The 23,003-nt window shown below is 40.7% G+C and overlaps 2 protein-coding genes across 2 annotated transcripts in view; both read left to right on the top strand.

Moving 5' to 3' along the window:
• rbm20 (RNA binding motif protein 20) overlaps positions 1-10,628 on the top strand; it is a 68,822-nt gene extending 58,194 nt beyond the window's left edge. Inside the window, exons 10-14 of the mRNA XM_056269738.1 lie at positions 633-713; positions 6,756-7,314; positions 8,159-8,266; positions 8,638-8,759; positions 10,510-10,628. Coding sequence (XP_056125713.1) covers positions 633-713; positions 6,756-7,314; positions 8,159-8,266; positions 8,638-8,759; positions 10,510-10,578 — 939 coding nt within the window. The 3' untranslated portion in view covers positions 10,579-10,628. The remainder of the gene's footprint in view (positions 1-632; positions 714-6,755; positions 7,315-8,158; positions 8,267-8,637; positions 8,760-10,509) is intronic.
• A 1,754-nt stretch (positions 10,629-12,382) lies between these two features.
• Positions 12,383-22,224, top strand: pdcd4b (programmed cell death 4b). Its single transcript, XM_056269758.1, has 12 exons — positions 12,383-12,687; positions 13,138-13,216; positions 13,497-13,799; positions 16,782-16,879; positions 16,962-17,075; positions 17,233-17,454; positions 19,754-19,851; positions 19,936-20,053; positions 20,164-20,271; positions 20,342-20,452; positions 20,532-20,671; positions 21,550-22,224. Exons 1-12 carry the CDS (start codon positions 12,421-12,423, stop codon positions 21,608-21,610), a joined length of 1,719 nt encoding a protein of 572 aa, XP_056125733.1. The 5' UTR covers positions 12,383-12,420; the 3' UTR covers positions 21,611-22,224.
• Positions 22,225-23,003: the final 779 nt, after the last annotated feature.

Genomic DNA, 23,003 nt, shown 5'->3' with positions numbered 1-23,003 from the left:
GATGTAATCATTTAGATCATGTATTTTATAATACATCTTATTTATATCAAAATATTTATTTTTAATATTATACACTTTCAAATATATACACTTTAAAACTATTTTAAATATTTAAATGTACTGCTTTATTAAACAATATTTCAACTCCAGAAAAGTTGGGACAAACTTGATCCGACATAGACTACCAATGTTTCGTCGTCACATTTTTAACCTAGAGTTACAAATGGCAAGTATGTATTAGTGGATACATGTGGTGCGTTGCTGACCTTCATGACCCTAGGCACAGTTGTCTTTACATGTCTTGTACAGCTGTCATGAGAACGGCAAAGGAAAAATTCATATGGATAACAAATGACGATTGCATGTTTGCATGAAGATCAAATGAATAAATTATAAAACAATTGCATATTTATTCTGTGGAAGCTGGCCTAAATGAAAAAAACACCGAGTCAGACCTCTCAGATACCAACTAGACATTTGCTTGTAACACTAATACCAGAATAGATGAAATAGATTTAAGAAAACTATGATTCCCTATATAACTCTTCGTTATATATTAAAAGGAGTGGAATGTAAATTCAGCCCTTCAAGACAATATTTGAATAACACTGCTTTTTTAAAATGTATTACAGAAGGAAGAACATAGAGCAAAAGAAAGATCAGCGTCTCCTCATAACAGCAAACCTGCAGAGTCCTCAAAGTGTGACAGTGAGGTAAACAGTAACACACACATTCATTCATTTATCTATAGGGTGGCCACTTGTCCCGCAATTGGGAGCTTTCCTGCAAGATGTAAACAGTGTGCTGCATTTCAATTACGGTATGCCTGTATTTTTTTCTTCCCTGAAATAATTGTGATTGGCATTTAAAAAATGTCTAGCTTGAGCAGGAAAATAACCAAGCAACATATACAGGGTTTGGTATTAACACCCGCCAACCTGCAAAATACAGGTGGATTTCAGCAGTGGCGTGTAACGCAGTCACTCCTACTAGCCATCTTGGCGTGTTCAATTTTATATATAGTATAAACATTTTTGTCGAAAGTGTTGTCAAAAATATAGATTTTTCGCTACACATATTGATACCTAAATATCTGAAACGCTTCCAATACGAAATTTCTGCAGATACACGATACCAGCTGCGCTTTCTCTCTCTCTCTCTCTCTCTCTCTCTCTCTCTCTCTCTCTCTCTCTCTCTCTCTCTCTCTCTCTCTCTCTCTCTCTCTCTCTCTCTCTCTCTCTCTGTCTTGAATTTCGGTATGGGATTGCACGTATTGCGCATTATTTTACCCATTCTCGCAGATTTTGTGCTCTCAGTACAAAATGTTGTTTTTTTATTGCGCTTAAACAGTCAAAAACACAAAACATAATGTGTCAGGTCTTAAAGTGACAATATATTATTGTTAATATTATCTCAATATACACTCACCGGCCACTTTATTAGGTACACCTGTCCAACTGCTCGTTAACACTTAATTTCTAAGCAGCCAATCACATGGCGGCAACTCAGTGCATTTAGGCATGTAGACATGGTCAAGACAATCTCCTGCAGTTCAAACCGAGCATCAGTATGGGGAAGAAAGTTGATTTGAGTGACTTTGAACGTGGCATGATTGTTGGTGCCAGAAGGGCTGGTCTGAGTATTTCAGAAACTGCTAATCTACTGGGATTTTCACGCACAACCATCTCTAGGGTTTACAGAGAATGGTCCGAAAAAGAAAAAACATCCAGTGAGCGGCAGTTCTGTGGGCGGAAATGCCTTGTTGATGCCAGAGGTCAGAGGAGAATGGCCAGACTGGTTCGAGCTGATAGAAGGGCAACAGTGACTGAAATAACCACTCGTTACAACCGAGGTATGCAGCAAAGCATTTGTGAAGCCACAACACGCACAACCTTGAGGCGGATGGGCTACAACAGCAGAAGACTCCACCGGGTACCACTCATCTTCACTACAAATAGGAAAAAGAGGCTACAATTTGCAAGAGCTCACCAAAATTGAACAGTTGAAGACTGGAAAAATGTTGCCTGGTCTGATGAGTCTCGATTTCTGTTGAGACATTCAGATGTTAGAGTCAGAATTTGGCGTAAACAGAATGAGAACATGGAACCATCATGCCTTGTTACCACTGTGCAGGCTGGTGGTGGTGGTGTAATGGTGTGGGGGATGTTTTCCTGGCACACTTTAGGCCCCTTAGTGCCAATTGGGCATCGTTTAAATGCCACGGCCTACCTGAGCATTGTTTCTGACCATGTCCATCCCTTTATGGCCACCATGTACCCATCCTCTGATGGCTACTTCCACCATGTCACAAAGCTCTAATCATTTCAAATTGGTTTCTTGAACATGACAATGAGTTCACTGTACTAAAATGGCCTCCACAGTCACCAGATCTCAACCCAATAGAGCATCTTTGGGATGTGGTGGAACGGGTGATTCGCATCATGGATGTGCAGCCGACAAATCTGCGGCAACTGTGTGATGCCATCATGTCAATATGGACCAAACTCCCTGAGGAATGCTTCCAGCACCTTGTTGAATCTATGCCACGAAGAATTGAGGCAGTTCTGAAGGCAAAAGGGGGTCCAACCCGTTACTAGCATGGGGTACCTAATAAAGTGGCCGGTGAGTGTATATTAATATATTATTGTTAATATAATTATGAGATCATTAAAAAAAATATCTATGTTTTGCTGTGTGGGTATTAACTTTGGAAAACCACTAGCCACAGTGGCTGGTGAGCAAAAAAAGTTCATGTCAAGCCCTGAACATATTCGTAAAGAGGTTTTTTTTCCGCTAATGATGACTACATGGATAGAGAAAAGAAGGAACTAGTGTGGACCTCATCAAAAGTAAACTCCGGGGGAAGGTTAAATACAGACACATAATGGATTATTTGTCCTCTTCAAGTCTGCCAAATCAAGTTCATCCAAATTCATGAATGCAAGTTCAAGATGCATTAATGGTAAAATACATTTAATGTTTGTATAGTCTAATAAATGAACATAACTTAGTCACTACTTAGGGAAATTTATTTTAGTATAAAATGTGATTTTACCTACTACTCTGTTATTCGTTTTATATTTATCATGACATAGGCTTTCGGACTAATGTAAAATAAATATTTACATAGTCTAATAGTAGTAAATGTATCTCTCTCCCATGTGTCCTGCGTTGTCCAGCAAAATCCCATTAGCTGTCCTGCAACAGAGCAATAACCAGGTGGTCACCCTGTTTATCTTCCTGCCTGCGTTTTTGCTTACTGAAATGTTATGATTCAGGAAGAGTTTTTGAAAGAAGTCTCTTATGCTCACCAAGGTTACATTTAATTTATAAAAAATACAGTAAAAATCATATTGTGAAATATTATTGCAACTTAAAATGACAGTTTTTTTATACGTGAATTTATTCCTGTGATCAAAGCTGAATATTCACCATCATTACTCAAGTCTTCAGTGTCACATGATCCTTCAGAAATCATTCTAATATGATGATTTGATGCTCAAGAAAGATTTCTTAATATTATCAATGTTGAAAACTGTCATGGTTATTTTCTGTTTTGATTTAGTTTTCATTGTGCTCAGTTTCTGTTTGCCTGTTTGACCCAGTTTCCTCCCCGTTTCATTGATTGATCCCGTTCACCTGTTGTCCTGTTAATTATCTCATTAGCTCTTTTGTCTGCTCTGTGTATTTAAGCCCTCAGTTTAAGTTAGTTCTTGGTCCTGTATTGTCGACGTATGTGTGGTTGTGTTTCTCTGTGTTATTCTCCTGTTTATTGTGTTTGAAGTTATAATTAAAGACTGTTTTGTTTATTCCTTCGTTGTGCGCTTCACTACAGCCATTAATCCGTGACAGACTACAGGACCCCAGACACTATAGATCTGGCTGAACGAAAGAAACGGGCTGAAGATCATCTCCATCCTACAGAGCGGTTGGCCTTTGGAGCAATTAGTTGATGAGTTTCTGCAGTATTACCGTCGGGTGAGCTGGACCACTCACATGCTCAAGGCCTGCTTTCGGGAGGGACTGAATGATGAACTGTATCAGTTCCTGTCTCCCGGTAGATTCAGTTCGTCATTGTTGGAATATATAACTATGTTCTCTGGCTGAATGGTTCAGATTTAGCTGCTGAGTAAATCCCCCGGTCCGTTCCAGTGAATGAAATTGCCGAGTCCATTCCAGTGAGTGAAAGTCCCAAGTCTGTTCCAATAAGTAATATTCTCAAGCCTGTTCTTTTGAGTGAAGTTCAAGAGCCAGCTCCAGAGAAAGCAGTTCCAGAGCCTGCTGTAGTTCGTGAGTCCAGTCCAGAGTCTGTTCAATTTCTGCATTAACCCCAGCCCAAAGGAGGAGGCTGAGGAAGAAGAAACGGCCCTCTGCATGTCCAGCCCCTGACCTCAGTCACAAGCTCTCTCTCCAGCCCCCGAGCGCACAGTCACGAGCCCTCTCCAGCCCCTGAGCTCAGTCACGAGCTCTCTCCAGCCCCTGAGCTCAGTCACGAGCTCTCTCCAGCCCCTGAGCTCAGTCACGAGCTCTCTCCAGCCCCTGAGCTCAGTCACGAGCTCTCTCCAGCCCCTGAGCTCAGTCACGAGCTCTCTCCAGCCCCTGAGCTCAGTCACGAGCTCTCTCCAGCCCCTGAGCTCAGTCACGAGCTCTCTCCAGCCCCTGAGCTCAGTCACGAGCTCTCTCCAGCCCCTGAGCTCAGTCACGAGCTCTCTCCAGCCCCTGAGCTCAGTCACGAGCCCTCTCCAGCCCCTGAGCTCAGTCACGAGCCCTCTCCAGCCCCTGAGCTCAGTCACGAGCCCTCTCCAGCCCCTGAGCTCAGTCACGAGCCCTCTCCAGCCCCTGAGCTCAGTCACGAGCCCTCTCCAGCCCCTGAGCTCAGTCACGAGCCCTCTCCAGCCCCTGAGCTCAGTCACGAGCCCTCTCCAGCCCCTGAGCTCAGTCACGAGCCCTCTCCAGCCCCTGAGCTCAGTCACGAGCCCTCTCCAGCCCCTGAGCTCAGTCACGAGCTCTCTCCAGCCCCTGAGCTCAGTCACGAGCTCTCTCCAGCCCCTGAGCTCAGTCACGAGCTCTCTCCAGCCCCTGAGCTCAGTCACGAGCCCGCTCCAGCCCCTGAGCTCAGTCACGAGCCCTCTCCAGCCCCTGAGCTCAGTCACGAGCCCTCTGCAGCCCCTGAGCTCAGTCACGAGCCCTCTCCAGCCCCTGAGCTCAGTCACGAGCCCTCTCCAGCCCCTGAGCTCAGTCACGAGCTCTCTCCAGCCCCTGAGCTCAGTCACGAGCTCTCTCCAGCCCCTGAGCTCAGTCACGATCTCTCCAGCCCCTGAGCTCAGTCACGAGCTCTCTCCAGCCCCTGACCTCAGTCACGAGCTCTCTCCAGCCCCTGAGCTCAGTCACGAGCTCTCTCCAGCCCCTGAGCTCAGTCACGAGCTCTCTCCAGCCCCTGAGCTCAGTCACGATCTCTCCAGCCCCTGAGCTCAGTCACGATCTCTCCAGCCCCTGAGCTCAGTCACGAGCTCTCTCCAGCCCCTCCTGACCTCAGTCACGAGCTCTCTCCAGCCCCTGAGCTCAGTCACGAGCTCTCTCCAGCCCCTGAGCTCAGTCACGAGCTCTCTCCAGCCCCTGAGCTCAGTCACGAGCTCTCTCCAGCCCCTGAGCTCAGTCACGAGCTCTCTCCAGCCCCTGAGCTCAGTCACGAGCTCTCTCCAGCCCCTGAGCTCAGTCACGAGCTCTCTCCAGCCCCTGAGCTCAGTCACGAGCTCTCTCCAGCCCCTGAGCTCAGTCACGAGCTCTCTCCAGCCCCTGAGCTCAGTCACGAGCTCTCTCCAGCCCCTGAGCTCAGTCACGAGCTCTCTCCAGCCCCTGAGCTCAGTCACGAGCTCTCTCCAGCCCCTGAGCTCAGTCACGAGCTCTCTCCAGCCCCTGAGCTCAGTCACGAGCTCTCTCCAGCCCCTGAGCTCAGTCACGAGCTCTCTCCAGCCCCTGAGCTCAGTCACGAGCTCTCTCCAGCCCCTGACCTCAGTCACAAGCTCTCTGCAGCCCCTGAGCTCAGTCACGAGCTCTCTCCAGCCCCTGAGCTCAGTCACGAGCTCTCTCCAGCCCCTGACCTCAGTCACGAGCCCGTTCAAGCCGTCCCCGGCCACAGTGGCCGAGTCAAGATCCATCCTCATAGCTACAGTGGTCGAGGAGGTTGCTCCTCCCTGGCTCCATGAGTTACCGGCGCCTCCCTGGCTCCTGTATCACATTTGTCACCCTTGAGGTTTCCTAGCCTGCTGGCACCGCCCTGCCCACTTGCCCGTTACCTTCCACGACTCCAGGATGCCCGTCCTCCGTTAGTTTTCATTGGGTTCAGTTTCTGTTTGACAGTTTTCCTGTGTGTTTAATTGATTGATCTCTTTTGTGTGCTCTGTATTTAAGCCCTCAGTTTGAGTTGGTTCTTGGTCCTGTATCATCAATGTATGCGTGGTTGTGTTTCTCCATGTTGTTCTCCTGTTTATTGTGTTTGAAGTTTGATGACTATTTTGTTTATTCCTCCTTCATGCGCTTCACTACAGCCACCAATCTGTGACAAAAACAGTTGTGCTTCTTAATACTTTTGTGGAAACAGTGATACATTTTTTCATTCAGGATTCTTTGATGAGTTCAAAGGAACAGCATTTATTTGAAATAGAAATCGTTTGTAACATTATAAATGAATTTACAGTCTCTTTCGGTCAAATGAATGCATACTTGCTGAATGAAAGTATTCATTTCTTGCCAAGGGACCGGAAAGTGGAGATGATGGAGAGGAGGAGAGCTGGTATCCTAAAAGCATGGAGGAACTGGTTACCGTAGATGAAGTTGGAGGAGAGGATGACTCTATAGTTGAACCTGATCTACCTGACCTTCAAGAGGAGGACCGGAGAGTTGAGCCCAGTCAGTCGACGACAGAGAGCCCTAAACCAAATGCAGAAACCCCAACAAAAGTCGAGGACACTGTGGTGGACCCCCCTACCCTTCCACCACTGGATTTGGTCTCAGAGGAAAGCTCTGGAGGTGCTCAGTCCTGCCCCGGAGAAACGCCCCTGAAGTCATCTGTCCCAGAGCAGGTGGTCTCTCAACTCAACCAGTTCCCGTCCCACGAGTTCAAGAGTGCTTTGGAGGAGACCTGCACCGCCACTGATATGGATACACAGACCAACACAGCCACACCAGCTGGGCCTCCAAACCACAGTAGCACATGTGAAAGTGGAAAAGTGACAGACTCGAGTAATGACGAAAAAAAGGAGGCAGAGATGGACAACAAGGAGCCATGTCTCAAACAGGACAGTCAGAAGAAAGGTACCCACAGTCATATAATTTTGTCAGTAAATGCATGTATAAACCCAGTTTTGGGGAAGGTTACTTACTGATACTACTAACACATAGTTCTTAATAGTTCCTCATAACTACGGTAGCTTTCATGTAGCTCGAAAAGTAGAGCATAGCGCTAACAATGCTGTTCATATGCATATGCCAAATGCATAAATGTAAATGTCATAGAAATCTAAAAATGTGAATCTAAATTAATAATCGTTTAATTAAGATTGCTGTTCAGATTCACTGACTGAGTACTTCAAACCATTAAATCACGAGTGGGTTCAAAAAGTGAATCCTTTTGACTCATTAAAAAGAGCAAGTTCTTGAGAATCATTTGCCTGTCAATCGGACATCACCGCTTGTACCGTGTTCGGTTTTGCATGCACTCGAAAGTCACTTAGAAATGAACTTAACGGCACCTCACAAGATGATATCCGCTGAAACCGCATTTGGATTTTTTGTTGCACTCTGGAGAGCTGCCAATATTTGTTTTGATTAGCCAAGAACAAATTTAACTTGATGACACTTGCATTTTTGTTGTGTGTGAAAGCTTTGACATTTTGATAATAACTTTATTTTTTGACAAAGGTAGGTAAATGATGTCAGAATTTTCAAAACCTATTTGTCAAAATTTAAACTTTTTTTTTTTTACCTACAAAAACTGTGAAATTCAAACACATTTTGTAGAAGTTGCATTTAAAATCTACTTGCTATAAAATCTTAGAGGGCATTTTTGAACCTTTAGCGGCAGTTTAATGTGATTTACAGGCTGTAGATAAAATAACATGTGCTTAGACTGATCATTCCACCTGCTTTTCTATTCTAGATATCCCCGACTCATTACCGGCCTCTTCACCTCAGGCGACAGACATCTGTGCTGCGGCACCTTCTCAGGATCAGGAGAAAGCCATTAGTGAACACAGCATACCGTTAGGTACGTCCACCAGAGTCAAAAGATTTGAGCCACATGACATAAACGCCGTTTAGTCCTGAAGAAGAAAGCATGAGCAATAGTAATAGCGGCGCTTTGAGCGGCTCTGGCTGTGATGTAGGCTCTCAGTGGGTAACTGAAGCCTTTAAGGCCAGCTGATGTCAGTGGAGCATTTGTCATCCTGTTGAGTGAGGTGTGAATTGCACCCTCGAGGCCTGAGCTTGTGTACTCATTACCACACAGCTAACGCACTTGATTCCCTCAGAAGAGCTGACTTTACACCCCTGCACACACACAGTATATGAGAACGTGGCTCAGAAAATGTATCGGTTTGGTGTTGTTCTGATTTCTGTCTGGTTTTGTTGTTTTGGCAGGTGTGGAGTTCATTGTGCCAAGGACAGGATTTTATTGCAACCTGTGTGGCTTGTTTTACAACAGCGAACAAACAGCCAAGACGTCACACTGTCGGAGTACAATTCACTACAGGAACCTACAGGTCATACATACTAACATGCAGTCTTCCTTTCTCTTTCCATAAAAATATGAATGTTTTCTCTTTCTTAACCTTTAAAGTTAAATGCAATTTTACTGCTTTGTCACCATGACAATACAAAACCATAAACGAAGATGATTTAAACAGCTTTAACTCTTGTGCGGTGTTGAAAATAAAGCTGAAATAAAATAATTAGGGCTGTCAAATGATTAATCACGATTAATCACATCCAAAATAAAAGTTTGTGTTTACATAATATATGTGGGTGCACTGTGTATAATTATTTTGTATATATATAAATACACACACATGCATGTATATTTAAGAAAAAAATATTATTTCTATATAAAATATTTATATATAATATAAATTATATATAAATCTATATACAGTATATACATGAAAATATTTCTTAAATATATACAAGCATGTGTGTGTATTTATATATATAAAATAATTATATACAGTGCACCCACATATATTATGTAAACACAAACTTTTATTTTGGATGTGATTAATCACGATTAATCATTTGACAGCCCTAAAAATAATATATAAATATTAGTTAAAAAACTTGAACTAAATGAAAATTAAAAATGTTGCCTTGGCAATAAACTGAAATAAGTTGAAGTAAGTATTTAACTATTGCTCTCTTGGCATTAAAGCCACATGCAAACAATGTGAAATTCAAACAGCGATGTAGCATTTGGTCACACTAGACTGCTACTTGTTGGAAATAGTACCTTGTTACTGAAAAGGCTACACTTACTTAGTTACTCACCACCACTGGTGACGGCAATGTAAGACTGACTGATCTAAGCAGCCCGGTCCTCAGGGTGGGATATGGTTTCTCATTATAACCCTTCAGAAACACACACATACAGACAGACGAACACACTTTCCAACACAGCATAGTTGAGGCGGCTCGGAGCCGGACATTCCCCGTCATCACAGTCAGACCACAGCCAGTTGTCACTCACGTCTCTCACACTAGAGCGGTTGGCCAAACAGCGCCACCTCATACTTCACTTCTCCGGCTCGAGGTCTGCCAGCTGTGTTGAGTTTACAAGAACTACAGTGAGAGTTTAACACCAGAAGAGCACGACAGGTGAAACTGAGAGAGAGAGAGAGAGAGAGAGACTGTAAACACTACAGGAAACACCTGCTTTCCTCCCACATTTGACCTTCTTTTTCAGCTCTCCTTGTTTCACTGGTAAACAAGTACGCTTTTTGGTAGGACTCACATTTGCAGGAGTTTCTTCGACTAAAGGCACTTTTATGTCATTAAAACAGACCTCAACTTGACTAAACAGTCAAGTCCATACTTGTCAGCACAACAGTAGTGCAAAATAATTTTGCACCTATAAAATGTGAAAGACACTTTTGTCAAATTATGAAAAAAAGTGTGTCACTATTATTTAAGATGACTAAATTAGGATTCATAAAAAGCTAGCTATAAAATTAGCCTCAGCAAGTCAATGTTTTTTGTCATTTTATCCACTGTTGGATATTGCCAGTGGACAAATTACATAAACTTATGGGTTTGAAAAGTTTGTTTTCTGAGCCAAAAGAGCTTAGAAACATGGAAAATCCAATTGTAGCATAAACTAACTTCAGCATAACAATCAGATGCTGTCAGTCAGCCATTTTAGTCAGAGAAACCAAACTGTTGCTCTTCAAGGCTGAATGGCTGCTCTTTAAAAGTAAACCGACGTTTGTGTTATTTAATGGGGGATTGTTTGTGTTTTTATAGAAGTATCTGTCGCAGCTGGCGGAGGAAAGTCTCTTGAACTTCCACACGGAGTCGCCAAAAACTGAGTGAAGCTCACCTGAGACTGCCATCACTGCTGGGATACACTGAATGAGAGACAGAGAGACAACACACAAAGAGGAGAGGAAAGGGACACAAGGAGAACCGGAGCAATTGGATCCTCTGTGTACTCTAGTTCATTGCAATGTGAATTGTATGAAAGTTTTTACGAATTAAATGTTATTTTTATCAGCCCAATAAGACAATTTTGCTGATATATTAAAGCCGATAAATAATAAATGATTTCCTTCAGTTGAGACACTTCAGATGTGCACTGTTCACCTTGATGGCTTTAAATTGCTTGAAAAAGGAAAATACTAAATATGCAACATGTGCAGCGCAAGTCTGTCACATAAACTACATAATAATAATTGTGTGCTTGGGACGTGGCTTTTAATGGTGAGACTTTTGTTTTTGTAATCAGGCTCTTAAAAAATGATATAAAAAATTGGATTTATATTTCCAAATTTAAAAATTGTATAAAAATTAGGATTCATATTGGTTATCGGCTTTCAAATATAAAGAATTATCGGTTATCGGCATCTGCCAAAATGTTCATATCGGTTTCATATTTGATATTTGATTTCCTATAGTCAAAAGTAATCAAAAAGTAATCCGATTATATTACCTAAAATGTGACGTGTAATAGGTTACGCTAATAACTACAATTTTCATATCGTAATTTGTATTAAGTAATGGATTACATTTTAACTGAAACGAGTGATCGAATAAGTTATCTTCTTATAACTTAACAAATATCTTTTTTTTTCTCCCACATGTCATGAGCGAGGCTTTGAAAAACCACTGTAACACTGTAACAGCCTCAGTTCCCATTTATTTTCTTTGTATGGAAAGAAGTAAGCAGGAACTTTCTGCTAAATATCTTCATTTCTGTTCTATGGAAGAAAGAAAGAATGTCATAGAGAAATGTAATTTTGTTTTTCAGTAAACTGTCTCTTTAATACACTGCCCTTAAGCGTAGGACACAAGGTGGTGTGTGTCCGCTGCAGTCCAGGAATTTTTATTACACTGTGAAAAATATGTATTAGAATGTGAAATGCACTGGTAAGTGTAGTGTTTACATCATTTGCATCTGCCTCATTCATACTCTAAAGCTTGCGTATATGTGTTGATTTGCCTCTATAGACTTCAGATGTGCCTTATTTAAATTTCTATTTAAGTTCAAGAGGTGTAAAATTATCCTCAGGTTAATACTTGTGAATATTCTGTTGTTGTTGTTTGTCAGTGTTCAGGTCTTGAATCTGTTTCATGCTTGAAATAATCACTTTTTTAAAGTGCCTTTTGGGTGGTGAGGTATAGTGAAAATCTCAAAATGCTAAAAAAAAAGAAAATCGGTTGAACAGTGGAAAGCTGTTTCTGTGTAATGTCTGTCATACTATTTTGCTTTTCATCATTGCTGTACACAGAGCTCAGACTTTAAGGATACTTGAACTGGACCATGCTTATTTGTCTAATTATCAAATTTATTTGTTTAAAGATAAAAAAATAAAAAAAACTGAGTGAGTGTGTGTGTTATAATGCGAGTATATTATTGGAATGGTTCTGGAAAACTTTTTCTCCGCTGTTTTATATTCTGTTAATAATAGCATCCCATTTTCTGGAAGAAAAATCTGTATAATTATTTTTGGGTTGCATTGATGCAAATATTGAATAAACATTTTGGAAAATATCATGTCCCATGATGGCCCTGAATGACATGTAGGCCTATTGTCTTGCACGTTATGAAATAACCCTTGCATCTTTTTTTACCCATCGTCTTTTTTTTTTAATGGGTCAATCAATATAACAGAGAAAAGGTGACTTCATCCTCACCCATGCGCAGTGTATTACATAATGACATCACCTGCTGTGTTCCAGCGTCCATCGGCGGGCGGCGGAAAGTCACGATCTTCAACGAACGAGGCGTCTCGTAGAAAATACGAGAAAGACCTGCTTCGTCAGAACTCAATTTTCATTGGTCATTTTGTTATCCGCCTCTATTATTCTGACCAATCAGAGAGCTCGCAGGGCAGCATTACACTGTCGAGTTGCTGGGCAGAGAACACAAAATCAACATCAGCGGAGAGAGTACGTTCGCACTTGGGCTACGCGATAAAGCAGGTTAGTAGGATTTGTTCTTTTAACGACTGGCTGTTGTTGGGAAGAAACTTATTTTGTTACATATTACACTTTTGAAGATTTTACCTTAAACGCTGCGTCAAATAAAGCCAAAAACGCGTTTGTTCGCTGCACGTCCCGAGGCTTTGTTTATGTTTATGTTGCGCTCGTGCATTTGCGCGTGCACGTAACGCCAAATATTAAATGCGTGCTCTCAAATGTAAAACACGTTAATACAATTATTATAAAAACTAAGTATTGCTTCGCCAAAACAATTTGTTTTAGAGACTGCAGATCTTCTGTCTGTGTGGTAATGTGTCCATTCATTGTATCAGGCTTGTGTATGAGCCAAATGGACGCTGCTGATTGGAGCGGCTGTCTAACTTACATGTGTTCATTTAACAACTCATTTATGTTTTAGACATATTAACGTTAATATTTCTGCATTTCTAGGTGCAAAGGCACACTTCATACGCTGTAAAACTAACCATGGCAACTGACTGTGAGGCATGGCTAAATGCAAACCCTGTTGGTAAGTTTAAGTGGATTTTTATCGCTTGAGATAGTGATTTTATATCATTTGAAATGTTTTTAGGTCAGTGTTTGAGAACTATTTGCCCTTATATTTGGTATTTGATATAAGCCTTGGCAAATTTGCCAAGGTCAGGACTATCACTTGTTTTTACTCTCTTGGTGGAATAAAACATATTTAAAGGGGCCCAAACTTTGGTCCCTAGTGCTAATGCTATTTTTATGTATATTTAGTCTCATAATATAAGGTGTCATGAATATTCACATATTGTCATCCACAGAGGCCGGAAATCTTAGCGATTCCTTCCCTTCCGGGGACGAGGACAGCACCTTCGCTGGAAATGTCAATAATGAGATCAACGGAAACTGGATATTGGCCCCCACCGGCAGCATTCACGAGGCAAGACTCAAGGCCAAGGTGAAGAGACGTCTGAGGAAGAACTCCTCCCGGGACTCGGGCCGGGGCGACTCGCTGAGTGATAACAGTGATGCGGTCCGGTCCACGGTCCCGCCCACCAGCCCAAAGGGCAAACTGCTCAACCGGAGGTCCAGGATGGGCAAGGGACGAGGCCTGCCGAAGAAAGGTATTGGTGCTGTTTTCATTCCTTAAAGCCCGTTCACACCAAGAACCACAACTATATTTGTGTCCACACCCAACAGATGAAAACATTCTGGACTGTAGATGTTTTGATTTAACTGATCTTTGGAACTGCACGTGAATATGAATGAATTGCATTTGGAATTCTGGAATTCTGAAAGTTCCGGAAGTCCAGTGCGCTTGGGCTTCGTTTATATGTGTTCAATGTTGACCTGGATCTGTTCCAGCATTCACTGCTTTATTTTAGCCAGTTAGACGGATAAGAAACATCAGAGTGAACGGACTGACACACATAATCTATCAAACTCCACCCGTTTTCACACATACGTTCATAACAGACGATCACTCCCATTCATTCAGATGTTGTTTTACACAGTGCTGGTCCTTTGTAGAGGGTTCAACGTCTCTGAGTGCAACAGACCTGAATTGATTTGTAAAAGTCTGGCTTGCAGAAACGGCCTACATACTGTCCGACTGGCTGCGTCAAGTACGCCACATGTATGCTGACTTGCTAACCTAATGCCAAGCCTGCAAAAAAACAACATTCGACTTTCTTTGTGTCTGACGGTGATCATTTAATCGTCTAGATTAGTGTTTTAGCTGAGATTATCGCCCCTCCTGACCTTTCCACCTCCCCCATCACCCCCGCAAGATGACTTAATGGCACACTTCTCTTTTTGATTCGCTCTGCGATGGCACAGTCGGCCCTGTTTGTGTTATGTAACTGCTGGTTAAGTCAGCCCGCAGGGCAGGGCAGGAGATCCTGTTCGCTTTTTTTGGCCAGAATCCTTCAGATGTAGGCGTTGCAGTGAAAATGTAGTAGGTTTGGAAGTGCCCCACTTTATCCAAATACAATAGGCCTGAAAAATGGATTACAGCATATTGACAATCGTCTTTACGGTCAAGCTGAGCAGAAGCTAATTGTGTTGTTTTGCCCTTCTTTATAACTCGCACCCATAAACAGTTTGGGAGTTGAGCGCGCCTGTTCTCAGCACTATTTGCCCTTAAACCAGAAATACAAAATTGATGATGTTTTCTTTGTCAAATTTCTCATTTGATCTAGTTTGAGCAAACATGAGATACTTTTAAAGTCGGCATTCACCCTGTATATTTTTTTAAATGCATGTTGATCTTGTTGTGTACGATTTATCCCTGCATGTGTTTTTTTTTTTTTTTACCTCGTAGTTCTTAATCAAAATGACGTAATTCCGATTTTTCGGGTGAATGACAGACTTATCCAATCAGTCTTTAAACTCCGCCCCTTTCTTACAATCGACTGCAAGCTCGCTTTCAGATCTGCCTCCATCCAATCAACAACCAGTGGATAGAATCAAGTCTCCACCCTACATTTTATTTTAACTCGTATGTCACAATAAAAAAAGATCATTTGATACTTGCATTTCATTGTGCCTTTAAATTAAATTAAATAGCATGGTTGCAAAAATCATCCTAAAAAAAATACATTCTCTGCAAAAAAATTATTAGTTTGATGATATTAGTTAATTCAATTAATTTAAAACCTTAAGCAAATTACGGCCCAATTTTTACTAAAGCTTATTTATTTTGACCTGTGATTCAGGTCATTAAAAGGTATTTTCAAAATGCACTTGCATACTACAGCCGAAAGTGAACTAGTTTACTGAAAGATTGAAGGGCCTTTCACACTGAGCGCAATTAAGCGACACATGTACGTCGTGATGACGCTTTTGAATCGAAACATTATATCCCTATGGAGCTCTTCACACCAGGCGCGTTCAATCGACCAGTGTGTCTTTTTTTCTTTGTTGCCCCGCGATGAAACGAGCCGTTCAATTAGATTTGAGCTGTTGCACAAACTTGTGAGAATGGTGGCACTGTTTTGAGAACCTGTGTAAACACAGAAGAAAAGTACTCCGGAAGAGAGAAGAGAATGGATGTTGAGCAGATTCATTCTTACATGCTCTTTATACAGATTATCATTTCTATTCATTTTCCACTGAATTATGCGATCTAAAGAGCTCATTCGTTCTAGAGCTGTCCATCATATTACGTGATCATAACTTCTAAATGATGACGTTCTCGTTCGGTTCTGCGCACAAACAACTGAGAGAAACGTTTCTAAAAATGAAGCCAAAAAATTATGATTATGACGAGATATGTTCTGTTATTTATTTATTGTAATTTATTTTTTATAACAATAAAGAATGAGAAATGCTTAGCAGGTGTAGCGTTCAGTATATTATAAAACACTACAAATAATGCACGTCTGCCTATTATTCAGATATGAGGAAAAATGTATTCTCGGTCAGCGCCACCTATCGTACAAGTGCGAATTAGCCGAAAGAAATCAATCGGTTTGTGTTCAGTGGAAAGCTCCATTCGACGGCGATTCATTTAGCTTTATCGTGTCGCGGGTCTCTAGCCAATCAAAAAGGGAAATTCTTTCAAGTTGTTCCAAACCTGTATGACTTTTTCTTCTGCGGAAAACAGAACAAGATATTTTGAAGACTGTTGGTAACCAAACAACATTGGAGCCTTTTGACTTCCATTTTATGGTATAAAGAACATACAATATCTTCTTTTATGTTCCACAAAAGTAGTAGTCATACCGGTTTAGGGCAGCTTAAGTGTGTAGCAGAACATCTACGCCATGCTAAGCCTTGCGTACACAAACTGCTTTGGTGTTTTTTTAATCAGTTTCAGTTTTTTTGGTTCAGTATCAGTTTGACGCTTATGGTCCGAGCTCAGCACATATCGAGAGATGATGTCACCAGGAGTGAATTAAAGGGGCCCGGCCCTGTTTAGGGGAATCGTTTCAGAAGGGGCGACACTGTGCGGTTAACATGACAATCGCATGAACCGTGTACTTTCATGTGCTACAGCAGAAGGAACTGAAAGAGTTTTCGTTCTTCAATCCGTTCTCGACATGACGTCACAAGTTCCTCCAATGCACTTTGTTGTTTTGAAAAGATGTGTTTTGTATCTATAGGTGGAGCTGGCGGTAAAGGCGTATGGGGAACACCGGGGGAAGTTTATGACGAAGATGTGAAAGTTGATGTGAAAGATCCCAATTACGATGCGGAGCAGGTAAGAGCCGCGCGACACGCTCGCTTTTGGGTTTTAGCCATGAAATTGGCACACGAAGCCATCACACTTTGTGTTTCTCCAGGAGAACTGCGTATACGAGACGGTCGTCCTCCCTCTGGACGAAGAGACGTTTGAGAAGACGGTCACTCCTATAGTTCAAGAGTACTTTGAGCACGGGGATGCTAATGAAGTGGCGGTGAGATTTATGACTGTGTTGTTGAACGAGGAGACGGCTTTTGCCCTTTCATATCTAATCGGTGTCATGCAATTATTTTTATGAGTAAACAAGCCTGTGCAAACCTGGGAGCGGTGCGTTCTCATTATAATCAGAACATCTCACTCCGTTCCTTCAGGAACTGCTTGCCGAGCTGAACCTGAGTGGCATGCGTGGCGACGTGCCCATGCTAGCCGTATCGCTAGCGCTGGAGGCGAAAGCCAGCCACAGGGAGCTGACGTCCCGACTGCTCAGCGAGCTCTGCGGGCGCGTGCTCACGGCCGGTGACGTGGAGGCCTCCTTCCACAAACTGCTCAAAGAGCTGCCCGACCTGGTGCTGGACACGCCAGCGGCTCCACAGGTAACACGCTAAAGCTAGCGCACCTGTCGGTCACTGTACTACTGCACAGACTTCTGGGGAGTTGTTCAAACCCCTTAACCCTATGGATTAAACATTAAAATATATGATTAGCATTCATATATTTTTTACAATTGACATTTAATTTAGGCCTGGTTTCACAGACAGGGCTTAGATTATGCCAGGTTTATGCCAAAGGACATCTAAAAGAATAGTTCACCCAAAAATTAATATTACCCCATGATTTACTCCTAGGTGTATATGACTTTATTCATTCAGCCAAACACAGAATTATATTTAAAAAAATATCCTGGCTCTTCCAACCTTTATAATGGGAGTGAATAGTGTGAGTTTTTGAAGCTCCAAAAAGCGCATTCATCCATCATAAAAATAATCCAGTGGGTTAATAAAGCCCCTCTGAAGCAAAGCGATGGGTTTTTGTAAGAAAAATATCCATATTTATCACTTTATAAACTATAATCACTGGCTTACAGTAACGTCCGCACGCGAGTCTAGTTCTAGTAAATCACTTTTGAATTTATTTTGGAATAATATATATATTATTAGACTATTACTGTAATAATATATTGGTACTTTAATACAATTATTATATATAGTATACATAATATACTATACTTATTATTATATTCATGAGTGTAATTGGAAAGTAGACCAGGTTGACCAAAAAGTTAAATATTTTACGTGTATATATATATATATATATATATATAACACACACACACACACACACATATATATCATATTTTTATACTTTATGGCAGCTTTCAAAGCTTTAACGAAAATTATAAATGCTTCTTTTATTATGAATCAACATTAAATCTGAATAAATGATTTCTTGAGGTGAATTGGCATGAACAGAATAGATTAATCGCAATCATCTTTATGACATTTAATCATCAGCTAAAGTTCATAATCTTGAACCGCTCTCTCTCTCTTCACTTTTGCAGCGTAACATTTGGCACAGTTTCTAAGCTCCGGTGCGTCTTCATGTTCGCTTTGCTAAACGCGCGTTTGATAAGCTGCGGTTAACAATGAAAAGCCTGTGGTCGGAGCGCGTCCGGTGGTGCAGATGAACCAGTCAGAAGAAACTTTCAGCTGTTTCCTTTGGCTTCATACAAACACCAGAGCTTGTGCTTTTGTCTGTCTGTGTGCAGAATGCTGGGTCAGCGCTGTGCCTCCAAACACACTCTCTGCTGTACAAACACATTTACCCAGCTCTCTCCTGTCAGCCCTCACTCCATACACTAGAGCAGATGTTGTTTGAGCGCTAGAATGGGGCAAACACAACCCTTTCTTCCCTTCACACCCAATACGGTCCCAATACAAAGGGTAGCACGTGCACAAACACTGACCACCTGCTCCATCAGTGTGAACTGATGTGTATGACTGCATTATCTGACAGTGTGTTTCCTCCAGCTGTGCACACAACTGCTCTGTTTACCGTTACACACATTTCAATGGAATTTCAAAAATGTTACGATGAGGAACTTGGCCTATTTTATGCACTTTTAAATTCAATATCTGCGGAGTTGTCTGATTTCAGTTCCTTTTGGATTCTGTGCAAATTGTGTGTGTGTGTGAACATGAAATATAATGCTTTCAGTGGAAAACTCTTAGAGTGATCTTTCCCTGGACATTTTAAATCTCTTCTTATTTGTATTATGACAGCGTGAATACAAAATAAAATAAATATTTATTATTATTATTATTTTAAAATGGACCTAGATTAGAGATGACCAAAAAGTAACATTTTATGTGGAACTGTTTAATAATATTTTGATTATTTGTACATTTTTGCAGCTTAAAAGAAATTAATTTAATTACTAATTATTTCAGTTCCTTTTTTGGTGTCAACAAGAAATATGGAAATGCTTTCTGTGGAAAGCTCTCAGAAAGAGTTATATTTACCTGGGATTATGAAGTTATATATATATATTGGTGATTATAGTTAAAAGATTTTATTAATGACAGTGTGAATAGAGAATGGACCAAGAAATGTGAATTAATTTTCATCTTTTTGTTAGTGTTGATCAAATGTAAGGATTTCTAAATGTTTTATTATTCACTGGTAATATTTAATATTAATATTATTATTATTATTAATAAATGTTAAATGTAAAATGAATAAATGAAATTCTAATAGGCCTAATTATTAATGAATATCTTTTTCTTTTTTGGATCCTGTGATCGCAGTGGTGTTTGTCATGGAAAAGCTCTCAGAAAGAGTGATCTTATCCTGTACATGTTAAATGGCTAATTCCCATTTGCCGTTGTCTTGTAGATGCTCGGCCAGTTCATCGCTCGAGCCGCTGCGGATAACATCCTCTCAAAAAGCTTCATAGATGGCTACAAAGGACGAGTAGACTGCGAATACGCCAGGTATGGAGTGTTTTACACGCTGTGTGTGTTATCCTGTGCTCTTCTGCGAGTGTGACGTGGGTGTGTGTGTGTGTGTTTCACCAGAGCTGCACTGGATCGCGCGGCTGTGCTGCTGAGAATGAGTCGATGGACCGGCCTTCGCATCGACAGCCTCTGGGGTTCAGGCGGCGGCCAGAGACCTGTCAATCAACTCATTAAAGAGGCAAGGACACACACTCACCGGCTGCGTGACATAACACCGGAGATTTCACGGCACATTAAGCGTCAACACATGCTAACTCTTAACGGATTGCATAACCGTTGTTGTTGCAGGTTAACCTCCTGCTGAAGGAGTACCTGTTATCAGGTGACGCCGTGGAAGCCGAGCGCTGTTTGAGAGAACTGGAAGTGCCACATTTTCATCACGAGTTTGTTTATGAGGTAATAACGGCTAGAAAACAGGCATTTCAAGCCTGGTTCGGCTCCGCCTGATTATCTGTGTTGTCTTCAGGCGGTTATCATGGTGCTGGAGTCTAAAGGCGACCGAACGCTTCAGATCGTCCTACAGTTGCTGAAGTGTCTGTGCGCCTCCACCGTCATCACTGTGGACCAGCTGAGACGGGTACGAGCATCGCCTGCTGGGCGTTTCCAGTCACTGCAGCTTTAAAAGTGCCTCTTATCTGAATGGTGTCCTCTTACAGGGGTTTGAAAGGGTCTACCTGGACATGGCAGATATCAGTATTGATGTGCCGTGTGCGTATTCGCTCCTGGAGCAGTTCGTGGAGCAGAGCTTTAACGCCGGGGTCATTGATAAAAAACTCCGGGACCTCTGTCCTTGTCGGTGAGTGAGTGAGGGGTTTGTTTTTTTGTATAAAGACATAACTTAGCTTTGTTATTACTACATACATATTTATTGTTATAATTGCATTTATTATGAATTGCAGTAATGTATAAAAATATGTATAATTTTACATAAATTGTTACTATATAAAAAATTATTTATGAATAGTAATGAAAATGCATTCAATATTATTACAAAATGTATTATTATTACATATATTTTGTATATAATATCAATAAATACTTTATGTAATAATAATACATTTTGTAATAATAATAATATATAAATACATTTGATTTATTACTACTTCTGATAAATATAATAATAAATATACATTTCATAGGAAATGTATATTACAAAAAAGGAAAAAAACTATTTAATTTGGGTATATGACAAATAGTTTTGATGTAATATTAAATCTTTATGTAATATTTTGCATATATTAAAACTATAAATATATTTTTTATATAATATCAATAAATACTTTATTTATAGTTTTAATATATGCAAAATATTACATAAAGATTTAATATTACATCAAAACTCTGTCATATACCCAAATGAAATAGTTTTTTCCTTTTTTGTAATATACATTTCCTATGAAATGTATATTTATTATTATATTTATCAGTAGTAGTAATAAATAAAATGTATTTATATATTATTATTATTATTATTACATAAAAATGTCATGTACCCAAATTCTCTTTTTTTGTTTACTTTTTTAAAAATAATTTGTCATGTATCCAAATAAAATAGTTCTTTGTCATATTTCTTATGAAATGTATATTTTATTATTACATAATTTATTAGTATATTAAAAATGATTTTATGTACCCAAATAAACGCGCTAATAGTTTGTTTTTTGATGTTGTCAGGGGCAGGAAGAGGTTCATGAGTGAAGGAGACGGCGGGCGGCTGAAGCTGGACAGCTTCTGAGTCCAGGCGTCCCACGAGCCCTTCCTGTGGCAGCTGCTCCGCCTCTGATGCTCACTGGAGCTCTGTGTTTCTTTAAGTTGCTTGTATTTGTCATGCAAGTTTAAGTACTAAAAAACTTTGCTCCTGTCAGAACGCACGATGTGACCGAAGGGCCAGGCACTTTTCAAATCCAAAGGAGATGTAAATCCCCCCCAACCGATCCTTCTGATGTCACTTTTTAAGCTAATCCTGAAAGTGCCACACTTATGACTTAGTCATTCCATGTTTTGTATTCCCGAGTTCACTGCCACTCCTGTGCTCCAGTTAGCAGTGTTTGTAGACTTGTGGAGTCGTGTACATAGCTTTATAAGTGGGGGGCATGTAAGTTGGAAGCTCTTTCTCCCTCCTGGGCTGCTTTTTGTATGACTGTGCTTGAGTTTATTTTCTCCTTGACTTCTCAAAGGTGTCATTTCTGATGGTCACTGACGGATGGACAATGCACAGCAGCTGGGATCATTTCACAGAAGTGTCAAGAACATTTATTTTTATATTTCAGTAGACTGGTGGATGTGAAACGTACTTAACTTACTTGCTCTTTGTTTAAAATGGTTGATAAATAATAAAGTTTGTCATTACTCACTTGGGAGTTATTGATTGATGGATGGCTGGATGGACAGGGTGAACGTGATTTCACCAAGTACCACATGTTCCTGGATCAACTTTCCAATCAACCAATCAGATTTGAGGGACAAGTTTACAGTTAGTCAAGTTTAGGCTTAGAACCAGAGTGAAGTACTTAAACATCAGTGTTATTAACCTTTCATTACCCTCTGATTTTAGGGAAAAGTTATGGGTAGGGTTAGGGATTGGGAAGGACTACATTTTGGGACAGGAATGTTGATCCAGGACCATGTCTTACTTGGCAAAATCACGGTGAGCGGATGGACAGATGGATGGATAGATACACAGATGGATGGATAGATACACAGATGGATGGATAGATACACAGATGGATGGACACATACACAGATGGAAGGATAGATACACAGATGGATGGATAGATACAAGATGGATGGATAGATACACAGATGGATGGATAGATGGAAAGAAGGGCAGACAGACAGATGATGGATAAATGTGGACGTTTTTTCATTCTTTTGAAAGAAGTCATGCATCTTTTTGATAAGAAATACAGTAAAAAAAATGCAGTATTGTAAAATTATTTACAATTTAAACAGTTTTACATTTTAATATATTTTAACATGTAATTTATTCCTGAGATAGCAGGATGTTCTTACTGAAAAAAGTATTGCTTTATTTAAAAAAAAGAACATTTGAAGATCGATAAATATTTAAATAAGACATTTACAAAGTGGAACGTATTTTTAAAAAGACAAAATATAAAGGCCTGTCG

This window comes from Rhinichthys klamathensis, unplaced genomic scaffold (assembly GCF_029890125.1).
Source record: "Rhinichthys klamathensis goyatoka isolate OS25496 unplaced genomic scaffold, OSU_Roscu_1.1 h1tg000289l_1, whole genome shotgun sequence".
Lineage (NCBI taxonomy): Eukaryota > Metazoa > Chordata > Actinopteri > Cypriniformes > Leuciscidae > Rhinichthys > Rhinichthys klamathensis.
Note: the sequence above shows the minus strand (reverse complement) of the source record. Positions and strands in the feature narration are given on the sequence as shown.